This window comes from Anopheles arabiensis, chromosome 2, assembly GCF_016920715.1.
Source record: "Anopheles arabiensis isolate DONGOLA chromosome 2, AaraD3, whole genome shotgun sequence".
Taxonomy (NCBI): domain Eukaryota; kingdom Metazoa; phylum Arthropoda; class Insecta; order Diptera; family Culicidae; genus Anopheles; species Anopheles arabiensis.
The window spans coordinates 3,952,586-3,971,024 of record NC_053517.1 but is presented as its reverse complement, the minus strand read 5'-3'; the positions used below and the strand labels follow the sequence as shown (position 1 = coordinate 3,971,024).

The 18,439-nt window shown below is 49.5% G+C and overlaps 3 protein-coding genes across 4 annotated transcripts; all 3 read right to left on the bottom strand.

Annotated features, from left to right (window-relative positions):
- Positions 1-432: 432 nt before the first annotated feature.
- Positions 433-18,048, bottom strand: LOC120904912 (serine protease inhibitor A3K). Of its 2 annotated transcripts, none has more exons than XM_040315402.1 (7): positions 17,925-18,048; positions 3,260-3,535; positions 2,512-3,191; positions 2,273-2,443; positions 2,056-2,190; positions 1,801-1,986; positions 433-1,741 (listed from the first exon to the last, which is right to left on the bottom strand). In XM_040315402.1, the coding sequence occupies exons 2-7, from the start codon at positions 3,336-3,338 to the stop codon at positions 1,457-1,459; spliced, it is 1,536 nt and encodes a 511-aa protein (XP_040171336.1). In that variant the 5' UTR covers positions 3,339-3,535; positions 17,925-18,048; the 3' UTR covers positions 433-1,456. The 2 variants fall into 2 exon arrangements, with proteins under 2 accessions (XP_040171336.1, XP_040171326.1); XM_040315392.1 differs by lacking the exon at positions 17,925-18,048 and adding an exon at positions 12,968-13,697.
- Positions 11,367-12,689, bottom strand: LOC120904945. The gene has a single exon (XM_040315481.1). It carries the CDS (start codon positions 12,671-12,673, stop codon positions 11,453-11,455), a length of 1,221 nt encoding a protein of 406 aa, XP_040171415.1. The 5' UTR covers positions 12,674-12,689; the 3' UTR covers positions 11,367-11,452.
- LOC120904919 (keratin, type I cytoskeletal 9) lies at positions 14,993-17,931 on the bottom strand. The gene is made up of 2 exons (XM_040315417.1): positions 15,996-17,931; positions 14,993-15,905 (listed from the first exon to the last, which is right to left on the bottom strand). The coding sequence occupies exons 1-2, from the start codon at positions 17,526-17,528 to the stop codon at positions 15,699-15,701; spliced, it is 1,740 nt and encodes a 579-aa protein (XP_040171351.1). The 5' UTR covers positions 17,529-17,931; the 3' UTR covers positions 14,993-15,698.
- Positions 18,049-18,439: the final 391 nt, after the last annotated feature.

Genomic DNA, 18,439 nt, shown 5'->3' with positions numbered 1-18,439 from the left:
CTTGTTTATGAGTGTCTAGGGGAGAATAGAGTTTATCTTACTATCAGTAAGGTGTAGCGTCCGTTGCGACGGTAAGCTATTGATGATGGTTCCGCACTATTAATATGCGTAGGGATTATTTGCAATCTGATACGAACGGGTTCTGTTTTTGGAAACTTAAGATGGAAATTCCTATTTCCAACGAACGCGCTCAAAAGTAGTTAGCACAACTAGAACTAGTTTGCACTCGAGAGCCGCCTGAGCACCATGGTTTTATGCAAATAAGCATATCTGTGAAACATTCATGGTAGCATGAATTCAACACAAAGATTATGAAAGTCGTTGCTGATTATGGACAAAGTCACAGTGAACCCAACAAAAGACGCATATATTTGTGAACACTTTATACGTTTTTCTTTAACCCAAATCAAACAAAATTGATAATTGCATGCATTTTGATTTTGCGTACACACACACTTTGTGTACAGATTTTATTAAGAGAATGGTACAGATAAAATTATTCCTGGTTTACATTAAATAATCATAAATAATCGCTCTACCTAGGCATCTATACATACTAACTGCGGCCACTACATACTCTATACATCCGTACGATCGCTTCCGGTTGTGCTGGTCTATTATCCTGTTGCATAATTTAAACCAAATCGTTCCCGCCATGTTGCTCTAGGCTTTGTAATCGATGCGCGAAACCAGTCGGTGCCAAACGGTTGAGTACGATTTCAAAATACTTTTTGTACCGAAGATACCATATCTTGAAACGATCATGTTGGTGGGACGGTCGCTTTCGTGAGATCGATTATTAAAACGGGGTCGCATCCGGATGCATCGTTACGCATTCAGCTTCGTCGTTTCATCGTCATCTAGTGGAGCCTTCGGAACGGCTCCAGAAGAAGAGATGTGTATGTGCAGTATGAGAGGACAGGTAGAGAGAGGTGTAATTAAATCATCGATTTAATTGGACACTGTCTCGTCCGTTGATCGTTGTGGGTGGGGGATATTCGTAGCTGAATGTCTATCTAAATGGGATCACCTTGTAGGCACAGGAATGCCTATATAAAGGCTTGCTGGAAGTATCTCACCGGCATTTTCAAAAAGTGAAAATTGTAAAAATGTTGTTCATGTTGTTCAATGCTTCAGTCGCCGTGGTGAAATATCACGGCGGGAACGAAACGGCCAAAAGGTTCGGACGGAGTACTTGCCCCCTATGCAACAGGGATGTGTAGCGAATAAATCGAGCTCAATATAAGCTCTAACTATCGCCAACCGAAGAGGAGGATACTTGCTAGGCGTTTGTACCTAGCAATCGTTGTACACTTCGGCCATAAGCGGACAGAACGGGCAGGCCGTTCTATCACGTACTGACTATGAGGGTAGTGGACCGTAATTTAGGAAAGCTAAAAACTACGAATGCTGGACAGTGCCTTCATTCCGGCGGGGCGTGGGAACAGTTACTCCTTTAGTCGACGTACGGGATGTCCGTGATCTTGCCAGCAACGATCACGATATCGTCCACGACGTCGCGCACGAAGAACAGGAACGGCTTGTCGGCGGTGAACTGCTCCTGCTCGTCGTCGATCGTTTTCGCCTCGACAATGTTCGTCGCCGACAGGGCGTTCTCGCTGCTGGAACCTTCGTCCACGCGGATCGACACGTGCTGCACCAGCTCGTCGACGTGGATCTTCTGCTCGGTGGTAATGCCGCTCAGGTCCGCCTTCGAGGTGAACATGGTGATGAGTCCAAGCTGCGGAGAACGAAATGCAATTACAACTGTGAGCTTTGGAATGCTTGGCCGAGGCTTACCTTTGCCAGTGGCTTCTCAGCACGACTAGTGGTATCGATGCGGAACTTGGGAATGCAGATCTGGACCGGCATTTGCACCAGCGACTTTTGCACGGTGCTGAGGGTATCGGGGTTGAAGTTCTTGATGAGCTCCTTCAGCCCGTCCTTGTTGTTGGGAACCATCAGCAGAAGCGAATAGCGGGAGTTCTGTGGAGAAGATGAAAATGGAACATTAGTACACATTCCGTTGAGTGGATATTGATTCCCCGGACTTACATTGTACGGTAGCTCCAAGAACTTAGCATCCAGCTGTTCATCCTTTCCCACACCAAAGGTACCCTGCGATCGCATCATCATGACTGGTCGTTCGTCTGTGTTGGTAAAGAATTTACTTTCCTCCGTGCGAAGTTGCTGCGAAGCAGGAAATGAAAATATTGTTATCACAACATATTCTCATGTTATCTCTTATCTTTCGTATCCTTATCTCCCGTACCTGGAATGGCGTAGCCCAACTGCCTCTGTAGTACAGACCGTTGAACAGCAGCATCTTGGATTCGTTTACCTGCTCTTCATCGTCTTTAAGATTCGCCTTTCGTCCAACCAAAGAGTTTCCACTCAGGGCCGACGCTATGTCTCCGGTTAGGAATGATCGGCGAACGTTGAACTGCAATAAAGAACGAGTTTTTCCGTAATTAATAGGCACCTCAAACCTTCGCAACTTCCGTACCGTACCTTCCTTCGTGAGCCTTGACTTTCGACCGCTTGCATGACCTCTTGCTCATCGTCCAAACCTAGCTTCTTCAGCGATAGCGACATTTTTTCGGGCTGCTCATCATCGACACGATCGATCGAGTCGGGCGTTTTCTTCACCTTAGCATCGTCAAGGTCAGCGTCGGCCGCCACTTCGTTCATCGCTTCCATCTTCTTTTTCGCCAGCTCTTCCTTGATTTTGGTCGGATCGACGTACTCCTTGTCGTCAATGTTCTTGTCAAACTTTGGGTTTTCATCGTCGATCTCGTCGTACTTGGTACTGATGCCAGTGTCCGTCCGCAGCTCGTCCTCCACCGGTAGGGCCGACTTGATCTTCAGCACCTCAAAGTCAACAATATCCTTGCTGTTGCTATTGTTGCTACCCTGCTCCTGCACGAGGTTGTCACCGTCGGGACCGTTGCTCTCCTCGATGATCTCCTCCTCGACCACCACCGGATCGAGGGAGGTTTTGGGCTCATCGAAGTTGTAATCATTCCGCTCGATGTCCCGCACCTCTACGGCGTAGTTTTGCTCCAGCACGTCCTTGTACGCCTGCAGCACGCTGTTGTTTTTGTAGATGTAGAACCAGGTTTTGAACTGCGGCTCGTCCGTTGGATTTTGGCCGCTCAAACGCTTCAGCGAAACATCAAACGCTTTGCGAACTGAAAGAGAAGAGGAGATAGAAACGGGCTCCCGTGTGCTGGAAGAGAAGCCAGCGTGTCACACTTACCCAAATCCCTGTCCGTGGGAAACTTGAACACGTCGTACAGCTCCTTCAGCGTTTGACCTTCCGCCCCTTCGCTGATCATGGCCAGTATCGAGGAAAAGCCGATCGGCGAAAACACATGGTTGCCCGGCGTTTCGGCGGCTCCCTTCAGCAAGCTGCTCGTGATGATGTTAGTCGAGACACCAACCAAACTGCGCGGCTCGCCGCCATCGCGCGAGTAACGCTGCTTCGGCAAAGCGTTACAGGCAGGCGTTACCACGGCGAGCAAGGCGCAAACCACTGCGGACGGGAGAAAGACAATCGAAATGATGCATTAGTCGGGGTGGGGGAGCAACAACAAAAAATGAATCAATTAAACATGAATGATTGCAACGGCTTGCCGCAGGTGAAACTCTATCCCACCTTTTTCGTGCCCGCACCCGCTCACGGGAGAGTACTAATTTTGTGATGAGTTTTCCCCCGCGCCAGGGGATTTCCCCAGCGGGAGAATGTTTCGCTTACGTTGAGGCAATTTATGTACGCAACGACATGCTTTCGCACATAATGCGGCAGGCAGTTCCCATCGTATTTTGTCGGAAAATCACATCATAATCAGCTAGTGTAGTATCACGTGCGGGCTGCGTTGCAATGGAGGGTAACTGAATGGCAACCGAAGCCAACATCGGGGTGTGTTTCGCAGATCGTGGTCATACTTATGAGCGATTTGTACCACCGCACCCAGCTAGATGACAGTTTCCTTTTCACACCCATTTGCCCCCGGTATCATTATCCAACGGCGGTTTGATTCGTAACTCCCGGGCACCCACCGAACAGCCGGGTGAAAGTCCGGAAACCCGCAATGTCGGCATCATGTTTGGAGTTTTTCCTTCTCTCTCTCCATTTAATATGAATGATACAACCCGATTCGGGGGGAAAACAATTGAGGGAGAAAAAGAGTCATTACCACACCCAAACACACACATCTCGCCACTGTTGCACGTTTCGGCCGCCAGCCAAATGCAGCGGAACGGATATAAAAGGGGCATTATAAAAAAATTGAAATAAAGTCACACACCGCACGCAATCTCTTAGCGGGGCAATAAATGGAGGCTGTGTGCGATCAAATTAATTCCAATCGCTCCATCTAAACGCCACACGGAAGAGTTCCAGCTTCGGGATTTTATGATTTCTTTTTCTTTGGTGCTTCAAAACTGTGGAGAAGAAAATTCGCCCTCGTGCTGTGTTCTGCCAGTGCGCTAGAAAGATAATTGAATGTCGTGATGAATTAACAACGGCCCGGAAGGAGGGGGGAGAAGGAAGCTTAGACCGGGTGAGGAGGTAGTCTAACGGGCAGATCGCGTTTGGCAGCCGCGTATATAAGTCCCGGTCCCAAATGTGGAAGACGGCGACGGTGATTTATTCATGGGTGCCATCCATGAGGCACACAACAAACCGTTGATAACGGCACTCACGGTGGTTAGACTTTCGTGTGAAAGTCGTTGGGTTTTTGGTTTGGGGAGGGCACTTGGTTGGGAACAGATGTACGCCCTGCAATCGAAGCAAATCAACCGCAGAATGAAGCAAGAATGAGCTGGGAAGGAAAGCCAACAGCTAATCTTTATTATAGATAACAAGTTCCCAACGCATCCGCCCTTTCTCCGTCGCTCAAAATTGGTAGTGGTACAGTTTTGCTGTCTCAACATTTGTGCCCAACGAATGTGCCCAAAAATTAGGTGTTAATGATGGCAACCTCCCCGGGCCAGTGCAATCGATCGATCGATTGAAATGCATCCATGGTGGAATTCAGCTTTCGATTGGTGTTCCGATCCGATCGCGCTTGGGATCGATTTCAATTTCGATTAACCGCGCGGAGAAAGTCCGTGTGAGCATGATTGACTAACCGTTTGACAAGGCGAATGTTTAAATGAAAAATGGGAAGCTATTTCCCAGCTGCTGCTGGCGAACGCGAATCAACAACGCAACCACGTGGGGAGTTTGCTGTTTGGTGGTGAAATTGGAAAATACAAGCAGAAAGTGTGTGTGTGTGTGTTTGTTTGAGCAGACAAGGGTTATTTTCTATTTTGCAAGCAACTGCTGTTGTACTGTCCAGAGTCGCGCTCCAATCCAGGAAGCTCATAAATTTTGGGCAAAATAAATGCACCGCTCCAAATACACTCCGCGGGTGGCCCATAAATCTCGACATGGACAAATATTGTGACTTACCCTCCACCACACCCCCCCCCCCCTCCATCCGGAAGGGTTGCTCAATTGAAACAAACAAAACCCCCGTCGTCGATGCTTTCCAAAAAGGAAAAGGACAAAGGCAAATCCGCCAAGAACAACGACGGACGGTGCTGCGCACAGAGTGGTGAAAGCTAACGCGCGGTGATTGAGCTTTGAGTTTTGGTTATTTTGCATTTTGCACTGCTCGTTCCCTTCGTGGTTTTGGATTTTTGGGTACAGTTTTTTCCTTACATTATGCTCACAAGAAGAAGACGAAGAGGAAGTAGAAGAAGCAAGAGCATCGAGGCGGTGGTGTGAAGCTTTCGGTGACGCATTTCTTTTCGCAATTCCGCGCGAACGTCCTTAAAGCAACTAGCAGCGATTGAGCATGACACCAATTATTTGGGACAAGAGGTAAAACAATCACCCGGTCCTCTCGCGGCCAGGCAAAACCTAGCTTTGCTTTTGTTACTTTTAGTCTCACTCTGCACGAGTGAAAGCTGGCTTTGCATTTGGGGGCGGAAAGGTTCATCACGCGGTTGCTCGCGCCACGCTGCCGCCGCCCGCCACGACAGGTCAGTTTGAACTCTGAGAGGGGGGTTTTTGGGATGCAAAATGGCAAAGCTGCGCAAGTGAACAGTTGTGCTGTACGTGCGCGGAATCGTGATGGTGTGAAAGGTTTATGTGTGTGTATGTGCAATTTGCAGTATCCGGGATGGAGAGATTGCTTTGTTTGGTGGAATTTATTGGTAGCATGAAAGAAATGTTCCATTTAAGGCTCATTAGTCTAAACATCAGAAGCTAAACCTTGGCTCAGGACATTAATTAGGGACAGTTGTTGCATCGATTTGTGCAAGAAATGGCCAATATGAAGCGCAAAGAGCATAAAACGGCAATCAATCAGGGTAGGACAGAAATGACGCTTTAAACGACAGAAACATTCAATTAGCGTTACTTTCACTGTCAGCAATTTGGCACAGCTCAACGATGTCCCCCAGCTGGCAGATACTTTGCCTCGTTAAAACTAGATTAAGTTGCTGTCTTATGTTTTTTGCATTCTCCGTCCATCCAACCGTTAAACGATCGGCCGCGTTATGCCTGATAGATTGTTCGAAAACAGCAGCGAACGACAAACACGCGATTAGGCAACCGGCACACACGGGTCAATCCCGCTGCCTTGGTGCTGGACCGGTGTACTTGGCGGTGCATTTGCATCCCCCTTGCACTTGCGGGCAGGGTTGTTTTGACCACAAACACCACCCATCATTCTCTGGCTGCATCATGGCCACGGATCATCTCATCTTTCTTGCGCGATCCGAGCCATTTGGTCATGGTCAGACAGGTGCGCAATCGCGATGCCGAACCAACGAACCATCCACAACGCCACAACCACGTTCCGATACCGTTCACCACCAGGCGCGATTTGCGTTCCGAGTCACGGTTGGTGGTCACGGTTGAATGCAAGGCGCGCAGGATGCCTCCGATGCGCGCGAGATCGTGAGTGAAGCTGTTGTTGTGCAAAGCTTCCGTCCCGTGGCCAAGGGTGCGGACCGTTTCGAATTCCATCACCCTCTCTCTCTCTCGAAGACCCCAAAACGGCGGCGGGTGAAGCTTATGATTTCTTGACTTTCCACCGTGGTGCTGCTGCTGCTGCTGTTGCTTTCCAACCGCGCTTGCCAAGCGTTCCGACCAAATTTGGTTGCATTTCTTTCTACCATCTGGTCGGCCCTCGCGCTCGGAGGGGAGTGATGGTGGTGGTGATGTGGTGTAAAAACATATGAAAGAATGGCTTTTCCTTCGCCATCGAAAGTGCGGGAAAATTTCATATATTTAAGCACCCTCCCTCTCCCCCCTCCTGCAGCGCTGCTGTGTCATCAGTGAAACCGATCCGGCTGCGAGTAAGCCACTCGGAGTGTCATCGTTTTGACCAGGGAAGGCCATTATTTGTTCAAGTGATCGTTTCGATGTCTCCACAGAAGTCGGGAAATTAGAGCATCATTGTTTCACTGTGCAGTGCGTTTTTTCTCCGAAACCGTTTCCATTCAATTTCGGAACTCCCAGCACGCACATTCACCCAAAAACCAACATTGCTTCGATCATGATAGATCTCCAAAAAAAAAAGCCAAAAAAGCGACAGCAGCTTCCCAGCAGCTCTTCACTTCACATACTTTCAAACGCTCTCGTTTTCCACAGACCACCCCACCCCACCACCTGCGTTCATTGCGCTGTCTTCGCCTCCAAAAAAGCGCCCCTAAAATAAGAGCGAAAGTGTGATGAAACGATGATTTAATGCGCTTTTTTCCACCATTGCGCTGTTTAGATGCGAACCTTACAACAATGATATAAAAAAGGAGGCAGTTTATAATACGACCACTTTGGTTGGTGGTGGCTTTAACGGTGGGCGAGTGGGGGGAGGTGGATTTATGGTAACGGATTTCGCACGACGACGTACTGAGGCTGGCTTAGTGGCTTTCCCACAGTGGCGTACTGCTAAAAGTTACAAAACAGCCAAAGGAAAGCAATTGACCAACGATCGGAAAAGCGATCGGGCGGGGCTTTGGGAGGTTCAGCTGATTGGACCAACCCTCCTCACAAGGTAGGTGATAATTGCAAAAAATACTGTTTGAAATGCGCAGATAAAATGAAGCTATTAAGCGTTAATTGAAAGAAAATCCGTTTTTGTGTGCAATTCAATTCGGTTAGCTGTTGTTTTTCATTGCCTTATCGGGCTGGGGTTGTCTGCGGTCGTCTGTGACGTCAGTATGGGTTTGCAGCATAATTACAATATAATAAATCATGTGCGAAAACAATCTCCGTACCTGTGAACGGGAGTTTTCTTATTAAATTGTAAACATCAATCCGTGCTGCTTGTTGGAAAATTAACAACCAAGCTCTGTTAACTCTTTCTTCCCCAGTTTTTCCCAGTTTTTCTTTGCTCGGCTCAACAATCGAGAACTTTCCCTGCTTCGCTGCTGCTCCACGATTAGCTCCAATTGGTGCAACATAACCGACCCTGCCATGTTTCGAACCGGGAAAACCGGGCAACATGTTCGCCCGTTGCTCGAACGCGGTTGCGCTGGTTGCGGCCCTTTAGCGCTGCTGCGCTGGTGTGATGTTGATGAAAAAACATGAAAGCTCACTAGCCTTACACATACTTGAGACGTTGCAGGGGGTACCTCTTTCGGTATCTGGCGAAGGCCACCACCCCGAGCTCAATCGAAATCCAGCTGATGGACGGCGCTGGGCTTGCTAACAACGCTGTGTGTCGGATGAAGACGCTCTCATTTCCCAACGGCCTGCTGTTTCGCCGCAATGAGGCCGCACATGTGTGTGTGCTAACCAGACGTGTGCTGCTACGAACCGCATCGGACATCAAATCCCGATGGTTATGTTTTATTAGATCAATCCCCACACGATTACGCTTCGTTGGTAAGCTAATTTGTATCCCGTGTATCGACCAAAGGCTGCCGCTTGCCGTTGTAGTGTAAAGGCTCTAGCGAAGATGTCGAAAAGAAGCCCGAGAACATAAGAATGAGGTGCGCACGAAGAGGTGCGCTGAAGAACAACACAACATACCACTCCCGGAGCACAAGAAATGTAGGTGAAACTCGTAAAAAAACGGCTCCACCAGTCGTACAATTTCTCCTCCTACCAGTCAGCACTGTTTGCGTGTTGTTCTACCCGAAACAACGCCCAAGCCTGGTTGGCTTACCGTTTGGCCCATTTTACACACCTGCCAGGCTGTGTGCAGTGACTTCTCTTGGGATCGGTTTCACGATCAGTTTATTGAACTTCGGAACGGTTCGTCGTCACCAACCGGGGGTTTTATTTGCGTACGTGTGGGCAGCAGAAGAGGGTGAGCCGCCGCCTGCTGACCTTAATCGATGTTGACTTCTTTGCCAGAAGTTCTCCAGAAGCGTTCGTGGCGCGAACTTCTCCCCCCTCCCCTTTAGTTCCGGTAAGGTGGGCAGAGGTTGTTGCTGTTACTTGAGAGACAGTGTACCGTTGCGGGCCCGATGTTTGTGTGTGCCTTTTGACGACCATGACCCATTAAATCGAGGTCCACACGATCGTGATCGCGCGTCAATTACTGCGAGGCGGGTGGGTTACGCTTACTTCCTCGCTTGGACAGGTTCGGGGTACACTAGCTAGCTATGCGGCTATGTGTGTCAAACTATCGGTGGACAGTTCTTCCTTTCGCCTCCGACGGGGCAATTTAACGAGGTGTTAGACCTTCGCGCGAAGGATACCAGTGTTTTCGAACGGGTGATGATGCGTTAAAATATTCAATATTGTTAACAAGCAAATGGACGTAGTTGGTGTCGTCTTCCGGTACGAGCGACCAGGAAAAGCTGCCTCGAGCATAAATGCACTGTGTACGTGTGAGGCTAAAGGCGAAGACAAGGCGATATCTACGCGATCGTGATATAGAAAACCAATATTTTGGTTAATGTATCATGTCCCAGCCAGTCTCATCAAAACGTCCCTATAATTTGGAGATTCTGCGGTATAATTTTCACTGCTCTATTTGGTTGGTTAATTTCTGTTTACCCTGCTCATCCAACCGATCTGTCGCACATTATGATGCATCAAAATATAACGAGTTGTTTTATCTAAAAGCGTCCGCTGTGTTTTCGGAGATTTTTTCAATTTCCATCACACCCGGGAACCCCAAAACACAGGAAGCGAAGCCGGGCCGCGACTTGAAAGAACACGACCCACAGGAAGACCGTTCGGTTATGCACCGTTACTTTCGTTAATTAGTGCTCGAACGATCAGCGGGTCGAAAAAAGAAAGAAGAAATGGGAATTTATATTTAAAGCCATACGGGAGACAACTGCAAAAGAAACCGGGTTGACCAGAACTTCATCGTGGCGGGGGACCTGATGGGATAGGTAGGTGGTGGTGGTCGTGAATTGACAAATTAGCACATCCGTTGCCCGGGTTTTTGCTAGTCCCGATCGCGGCTGTGAATTGCAGTCTCCGTCCCAGCATTTGGACAGGCGATGCTAAAGCCCCGTTTAACGGAGTGTAATCAGCGCCGAGGGGATAATCCATTCTCTTGAGGTCTGGCCATCGTCGCGCTTTTTTATGGTCCAATCGAGCCCCACCGATTTGATCGTAGGGTCGCGCGGAGATGCTTTCGAGATTGTGCCAAGAGCGGGCCGTTTATTTCTTTCCCAATGTCCGTTCGGCTTGGGCTATTGACCCGCTTTGCCCGTGGTGGTTCTTCGTGGGCCAACTTCTGTCCACACGCAAAGGGGAGCAAAGATGAATGTGCCCACATTGTGCAGCCCACCGGAGGTTGTGTGGTGCCGTTTCTTGTCTCTCACTCTCCCACTATGTGTGTCTTAAGATCTCGTTCTGTGTTGCCAGTGGCACAGCATCCCATGGAGCCCTTTGCTTCCAATCCTATGCTCCCCGCACAGACATGCAAACAGGTTCTGTGCGAACGACGCGTTGAAATGGACACACAAACCAACAAACCGACGAAAAAAGCAAGAACTTGCTCAATAAACTTAACCCACCGTATATGTTCAGCTGAGAAAGCACCACCCGCAAAGGTTTGCCACCACCGCAGCCGGAGATTAAACGGACAGGATTCTCTATTCGATTTGCGCAGATCGCGGCAGAAAGCAGCCACAGGGCAGGGTGGTAACCCCGGCATATAATGGACGGGGCAAGAGTACAGTTATAATTGCGGATTCCCGGACCGCCGCGTCTTGTCGGCATCTGCCGCGCCCGCCAGCGACACGACATATTATCTCACATGCAATCGAGACGGCACGCGGGAGCATCATGCACAAACGCGAAGTGGAACACGCAAACGGTGGAAGGACGTTCCGAAGACTCTCTGGACACACTGGGAAGATCTTTTGCGGGGAAGGGGAAGGGTGAGACATAAAGATCGGTGATCGGCAGGCGGTGTATGCAACCGAAACGGAATCCCCAGTAATTGGAGATAGCTTTATTGAGCGAACAGGGCAGCACACTTCAGGTAGCGACCGAGGAGGACGGGCTGATCCCAATGTTCTGGAAGTATTGGAGAGTCTTGCCATCGATGGGGGTGTTGAATTTGGCCATCAGATCATCTACGCTCTGCTGTAGGTCGGGATGAGCCTTCACGTCCACCAGGCTGGGCATGGCGTGTGCCAGCTGTGACAGACGGTACACATACTCGGGATCTTGGACGAGCGTACCGTTCTCAGCCGTAAGTGATTGCAGAAGCAAATCGACCGAACTAAGCCGCAGCTCATCGCTGGGAAGTTGGGCGATAAAGTTGACAATGTTGGGAAGCGTATCGGCACCGGGTTTGGAACCATCGGGCAGTTTAAACAAACGCTGCCTCAGAGTGTCAAAGTGGTCCGGGAAGTGTCTTGCGATAGACACGAGCGTGGCGAAGGAATTCTTGTACAGGTTGTCACGTAGCTGCACCACTTGGTCGTTCAGCAGGTTCTCACGGTTTTCCAGCTCCGGATTGACCACAGTGGCCAGCTCGACCGCGTGAAGCGTCTGGAGCATTGGGCTCTTGGATGACTGCACTAACTGGCCGATCAGGTCGTACATACTACGCTGCTTCTTGTGCATCGGCAACGTCCAGGCGTACTTCAGCAGTTCCTCGACGTTGGCAGGCTGGAAATAATTGTCCAGCTTTACGTTGTCACCCATTTCCATGAAGCTGTAGAAAACGGCCCGTTCGATTCGTCCCGATGTAAGCGTGCTGCGATAGACTTCCTTCTGTAACGGTTCCAGCGCTTTCCAGGCGTCAAGCACCTGCCGTTTAATTTCCTCCTCCAGCTTGGCTAGATCGGCTTTCATTGGTTCGAACAGCGTCTTAAAATTGCTCATAGCTGCATCAATCTTCGACACCACGTCCTTTCCGCCCAATGACCCCGCGGGTGAAGCGGGATTCTGGCTTCTCCACCTAATACAGGTAAGCGGCACTAGATTGTACTGGTTCGCTTGGACCTTGTTTTCGCAATACTTGTTGAGGGGACATTTTTCCTGCTGCGACACTGATAGCCATCCCTTGACCGAGTCTAGCAAGCGACCCACTTTCAATCCACAGATCTCCTTCTCCGGTTTGGGAGCTTCTTCACCAACGACAACGTGCAGTTGCGCGGAAAGGGATATGAGCAAGATTAGCACAGCACTTAAGCCACGACACATTGTAACTCGGAGCAGATTGATTTTATGGGAAAATGGTAAATGCATCGATGGTGCGCAGGACTTTATACTATCGGTCGAATATTGGTTCAGTTGTAAGATATCCCACCACGTGTTTGCAGACCCTTCAACAAGATTAATTATGTTGGGAGAAGTTGTTCTCTGAGAATCTTCGCGTCGTTACACAAGCAATCATGATAACATCATCACCAGAGGAAATCTCCTCTCATCTCCGGATCCGGATTGCCGAACGAAACAAAAGACGCGTTAACAACCTGCACCTACTCACTCCACTCAATTATCACGAGGTAATTTAATTTGCAAAAAATGAAAGTAACTTACGTATGGTTATCGAATTTCCGGAGGTCATTGTCGCTGCTGCCCTCGGGAGGGGTATGTTACTTTATTTCACCAACGGTCACAAACGGTAGCCAAAACACCACTCTGTACGGAAGTGTAAACAACCGACAACTTTCTTCTTTCCACGTTCAATGTCCGGTCGGGGCGACCTCTGGCATCGGGCGTGCCCGCGAGAGCAGCTGAGAGGAGGGCGCGAGTATATTTATTTTAAATGCCACACAATGTTTAATGTGGTGTACGTAAGTAACCCGCACCGCAGCAGAACTTTCTCCACGTGCGTGGTTGTCCGTGTGATCGATGTACAAAGCTCTTCAATTAACACCAATTTCCACTACTCCACAGCACTGTAGTTCACTGTTTGTTTTTCTGTTTTAGATGTTGTTCTCACTGATTGCTGCTCACTTGCTTGTAGGAAAATACACGCGCACACTAACTCGCACGGCTGTGTTCCTGCAGGATGGCTCGCGATCCCGGCAACGTTACACAATGGACTGTTACCTAACGGCGGGTGGGAATCGAGTTTTATACACCGCGACCGTTCCCGAACAGGTCCACCTGGACGCTGCCCAGGTGTCGGGCTCTCCCTGGTTCGCGCAACTCCCTCTCGCGCGGGGTTCTGCGGGAACCGCGAGCAGCGCGAAAGGATGAGATGAGATATGAGGGATGAGCACCAAAGGGGCGCACACACCGAGAACCGTCCGCCGAGCGCGCCCAGCGACGCAGTTGGACTGTGCCGGGGTGCGATCGTTCGCTGGCACGCCGGCGTTCACTTCGGCGTTGCAGTCCCGACCCCGACCAGCCAACCTACCCCTTCCACGGCTGTGGCACGGCGAGTTGCGTGCAGCCGAAGTGAGCATTATTCTCTCGGCAAACGGCTTTCTTCGCAGCACTACCGCACCGAGCAAACGGTACCCGAGACACGAAAGCGAAGAAAACGGTGAACGAGAGTATCAAACAAACGTACGTGTGGTACCGTGATCGCGATCACCATCGAAAGCTGCACCACAACGAAAGCTTTGGGGTAGAAAGCTTCTCTTTCTTTTTTTGTGTAACGTAAGATGTAAAAGGGATGATAGAATGACTTGCTGAAAGAATGCCTATTCTGGGCTGAGGTCATTCGAGGGAGAGTTGCCGTTGGGGGTCGGTCGATCGATCGGAAGATCACCTCGGAAAAGATATAGGTCAACTTGGGTCCGATATCTTCTGCTCAACGAAGGGAAAAAATCAGAGGTAAATTAAAAACGTTGTTGACGCTGCCTGCTCGCCTTCCTGCCGCGCTTCGAACATGCAATTGCGGCTCAATAACAGGTTTGTGGGTGTTTTTTGCATGCACAAACACACAAAGCATGTCCCGGTTTCATATCTGGGAGAATGATTATCGAAAAAAGGGCTTTAGCTTCAGCACAATGTATGCAAATTGGGTAACTCTTTCTTGTGTCGTATGTCGCTTCAACGTTAGTACAATGTAATTAAAAACAATCTGTTGCTTACACGTTGCGCCTCAAACGGAGTATCTCTATTAACTAACTCAATGTGGCTAACGCAAACAAACTGGATAAACAACAACAAAATCACTAAACCGTTTGTCACCGCTAATTGGCAGACTGGGAACGATGGTGGGAACCTGATATAGAATTGGATAACGCCGCAACTTTTCGAGCAAAATTTGTAACACTCAATCACTGAGCAAAGCTCGCACAAGAATGCGAACCTCAAATCCACCGTTATGCCCTTTCGACTGTTTGTGTGGCGTACGAAATGAAACGTGCCCCCCGGACAGCTCGGCACTAACTATAACCACTCGTCGACATTGTTGCTATTATTTCGTCGTGCGTTCGCAAACGTAAACGCATCGAAGGGTAAATAAACATTGCCCGTCGGTCACTCGAACGCAGGGTGGATGGCCATGTGGCACTGCAGTTAAGCACATGAAGTTGGAAAGGTCCGTAAATGTGTATGTCGGATGTGTGTCGGAGTGCAGAAAAAACTCTCCTACAGCAGGCTTTTTTTTCATAATCTGCCGATTGATAAAATTTTTCTTTAATCATCTTTCAAAAATGCCTTACTTTCAATCTTTCCTCCCTTCTAAAATCTTACTTTACTGATTCCTGGTCATAAATATAGTGTACTGTGTTTTCGATTTTATTATCCATCTTGGCGCGGCACGTTTGCTTGCATGCATCACTACTAAATGGTACTGCGTGGTGGCTGAAAGACAGCAAATGACAAAACGAGCGCTGCGATGCTAGAAAGAATCCTATCAAAGAAGCGTGTTGCCTTTCCAGTCCATTCGACCACCATCGAAAACCATCTGTTTGCAGTGATTCATCACTGACACAGTACAATTTAATACGATTTCCCTCAAGGAAGCGCCGTTTTGCATTGCGCAGGCTCTGTATAGCATAAAATCTATCGAACTAAATGAAAACAATTAAAATAGAAGAAAAAAGAAAGACTGTTCTTCCCTATCTGCGTCTCGAATCGGATCATCCTTGTCTAGTAGTCCACGCTGGAGAGCCAACTAATGGTTAAGAAATGAGAAGAAAAGCTTAAGCCTAAAAACACGAAACAAGACAACTGTTGCCTAACGCTTATGAAAATATGTTCTGTTGAGCCGAACGACATTCGTCAGTCGGCGGGAGAGGAAACTTGGCGGCTGGTGCTTGCTTACGGTCGCGCTGGAAACGTGGGGAAGAACCTGCCCATTGTCAATCTACGTTTTCTCCTCCTTTTCCTTGTTGTAGCGCTCCAGCTCCTTGAGGAATTGTGCTTTCGGTTTCATCACGTTCGGCCGGTCGCCACGGCAGTTCGGGCAGAACCAGCGTCCCTTCGGTTTCGAGATTAGCGAAACGCAGCTGAAGTGGAACCACTCGATCGGGCAGAGATCATTATCACAGAGGATCATTTCGCCGAATGAAATCTGCAAAGTAAAGGAAAGTAAATTAGTAAATAATATCGAATCAATGGAAGTGTGGTTGAATTCTTCCTCCTCCCCGTCGATATGCCGTACCTGATCACACAGACAGTAAGTCGGCTCGTCCGGATCGATCGTTTCTTCGGCCGCCGGCGTATCTTCCCGAGCTTCCCTCGTGGCCTGAGATCCACGGCCGCCCGTTTTGCGCTTTTTCTTCTTGCCCGAGTTCGCACCACCGGCACCACTGCCACTGCCCGTGTGATTGCCGCTTCCGGTGCCCTTCTTGCCGCTGCCTTGGTTGGAACTGTTTAGCTGAGAGCTGCTGCTGCCGGCACCACCTGCACCACCATTGCCGCCATTGCCATTACCACCGTTGCCGCTGCTTCCAGAGCCGGAACTCGAACTGTTTGCACCACCGTTTCCACCGTTGCCGCTCTTGGCACCGCTCCCGCCCAACGTTGAGCTTTGCGCTTGGCCGGATCCGGACCCGCTTAAACTATTATGGCTGCCTCCCGATGTACTCGCCGCTCCGTTGCCTCCACTACCATTACCTCCGCTGCCCGATTCCTGCTTAATGCCTCCGCCAACATTCGTTCCGCCGCTGCCACCGGAGATTGCAATACTGCCCGACTGACCGCCGTTACCACCCGATCCGCTGCCGGAACTGCCACCCGACCCAACGGATCCCCCGACACCGCTTCCACTACCGCCAATAACATCCTCGATCGGGTCCACATCCATCGCACTAACGCCACACATCGAGTTTGGCGTGTTGGAACCGTTGGCCGAGCCACCCGTCTGCTCGTTGCGCGTCCGCCGGGCCCTTTTAGAGCTACGCTCATTGCTCAGTGAACCGCTGCCGTTGTTTCCACCGTACATTCCGGAACCATTACCACCGCCAAGTGTGCTTCCGACACCGTTACCGCTCGTGCCGTTGGCCGTGTGCATGATATGCGAGTTGGAACCGATTCCTCCGTTGCCACCGTTGCCACCGGAACTACCATAACTGCCGGAGCCGTTCGATCCGCCGGCCGTCCCATTGCCCGTCACTCCGTACTGTCCCGGCCCGTTGCTCGAGCCATTACCACCGGCAGCACCGGCCAAACTCGTGCCATTGACGTCCCGACCACCATCGAGCGTCTTATCGTCGCGAGCATAATCCAGCCGCACGAAGAACTCGTTGCCAAGATTGACGAAATCCTGATCTAGCTGGCGTGTTTTGTGATCGATCAGGTCCTGCAGCTGCTGGATGATTTGCAGCTTTTCGTCGCCCAACTCCTGCGCTGCGATGAGACTCTTCTGTATCCGGGAGGTGACCCGCTTCAGCGTGTTGCTCTGCTCTGTTGATGCCGTCGTGCCCGGGCCTGTTGTGGACGGAGCGGCGGTCTCAGTTGTGCTGCCTTTCGTGACTCCGGATGACGCAGCCGCAGCCTGCGCCTGATTGAGGCTCCATTGCTCGTAGTAACTGTTCACGTCTCGCAGATGGCTCCGGTAGAGGACATCGATCTCGCGAATACGGGACAGATGCCGCTGCACCTCGTCCGGCAGGTTTTCGACCGAATCGAGATAGTTTTCGACATAGTTCGTCGAGTAGTGGGCTTCCACCGTGACCGCGCCGACGTTTATCATGGTACCGCGGAAAGTAGACCACGGTCAGGGCCTGGAGGAGGAGGGCGTTTTGTTTTGTCAACTTTCGGACCAAAGTGGCCACAGGTTTTCCGCTTTTCAGTACACACACGCTATCAACCTAACCTTACGCGAGCATTCCCCCTAATGGGGCTACATCGTTTTTGCCGTGTGTTCGTCTGGAGTGAAATGAACACACCGGAAATGTTACGACCAGCCGAATCAGAGGGTACAAATCGTTCCACGACCGAGTTATGCACGGGTAAAGTTTCTTTTTGCACAAAGCGCCGAGATGCGAACAGGTTATTTTCTCTCTGGACGCGTGTTTTGCCGCAAGAAATGCGAATGAAATGCACCAGCCCGACGTTTCACAGTTTTGGGCAGACGTTCGATACTCACGATTCACGACTGTGCGACGTGTGCAACGTTTTCGCAGGAAAAGAAACCAGATTTTCCGCTTTTGGCCAAGTTTGTTTTTGATTCGTAAATATATGCTTTGAAAAATGGCGACGATGCACGAAAGTGTGACAGTGGGAGCGTAGCGGTCAATTTACAAATGACATTTGACGGAACGGAATTTTTAATTGTTATTCAATATTTTAATTTTATACGTACATCCAGCACATGTTATATAAATATTAGAAAAAATTATGGGCCTGTATCGCTTTACATTATTTTTTTCCATGAAAATAGCATGTTTTGTTTTGGAAGTCCCAAAAGCGGCAGTACAAGCGAGAACAATGAACTGCCGTCAAATGTATCTGGTCAAAATATGATTTAATGGAAAAATAAACATCTTTGAGCCATTTATTTCGGGAAATTTTGCCTGTGGAAACACATTTCATCATCAAAGAATGAAATTAGATTAAATAAAGCAATGTGCTGATTTCCAGAACGAGCTAAATGTTGTGGCA

What these genes read in the sequence shown, in the direction of transcription:
- LOC120904945 (XM_040315481.1), bottom strand. Translation starts at nt 12,673, where the DNA reads ATGCATTTACCATTTTCCCATAAAATCAATCTGCTCCGAGTTACAATG.
- LOC120904912 (XM_040315392.1), bottom strand. Translation starts at nt 12,995, where the DNA reads ATGACCTCCGGAAATTCGATAACCATAC. An exon ending in CGGAAATTCGATAACCATAC is followed by an intron (nt 3,536 to 12,967) that starts GTAAGTTACTTT and finishes TCCCGTCCGCAG; the next exon opens with TGGTTTGCGCCTTGCTCGCC. An exon ending in CTGAGAAGCCACTGGCAAAG is followed by an intron (nt 1,742 to 1,800) that starts GTAAGCCTCGGC and finishes CGTTCTCCGCAG; the next exon opens with CTTGGACTCATCACCATGTT.
- LOC120904919 (XM_040315417.1), bottom strand. Translation starts at nt 17,528, where the DNA reads ATGATAAACGTCGGCGCGGTCACGGTGGAAGCCCACTACTCGACGAAC. An exon ending in CTTACTGTCTGTGTGATCAG is followed by an intron (nt 15,906 to 15,995) that starts GTACGGCATATC and finishes TTTACTTTGCAG; the next exon opens with ATTTCATTCGGCGAAATGAT.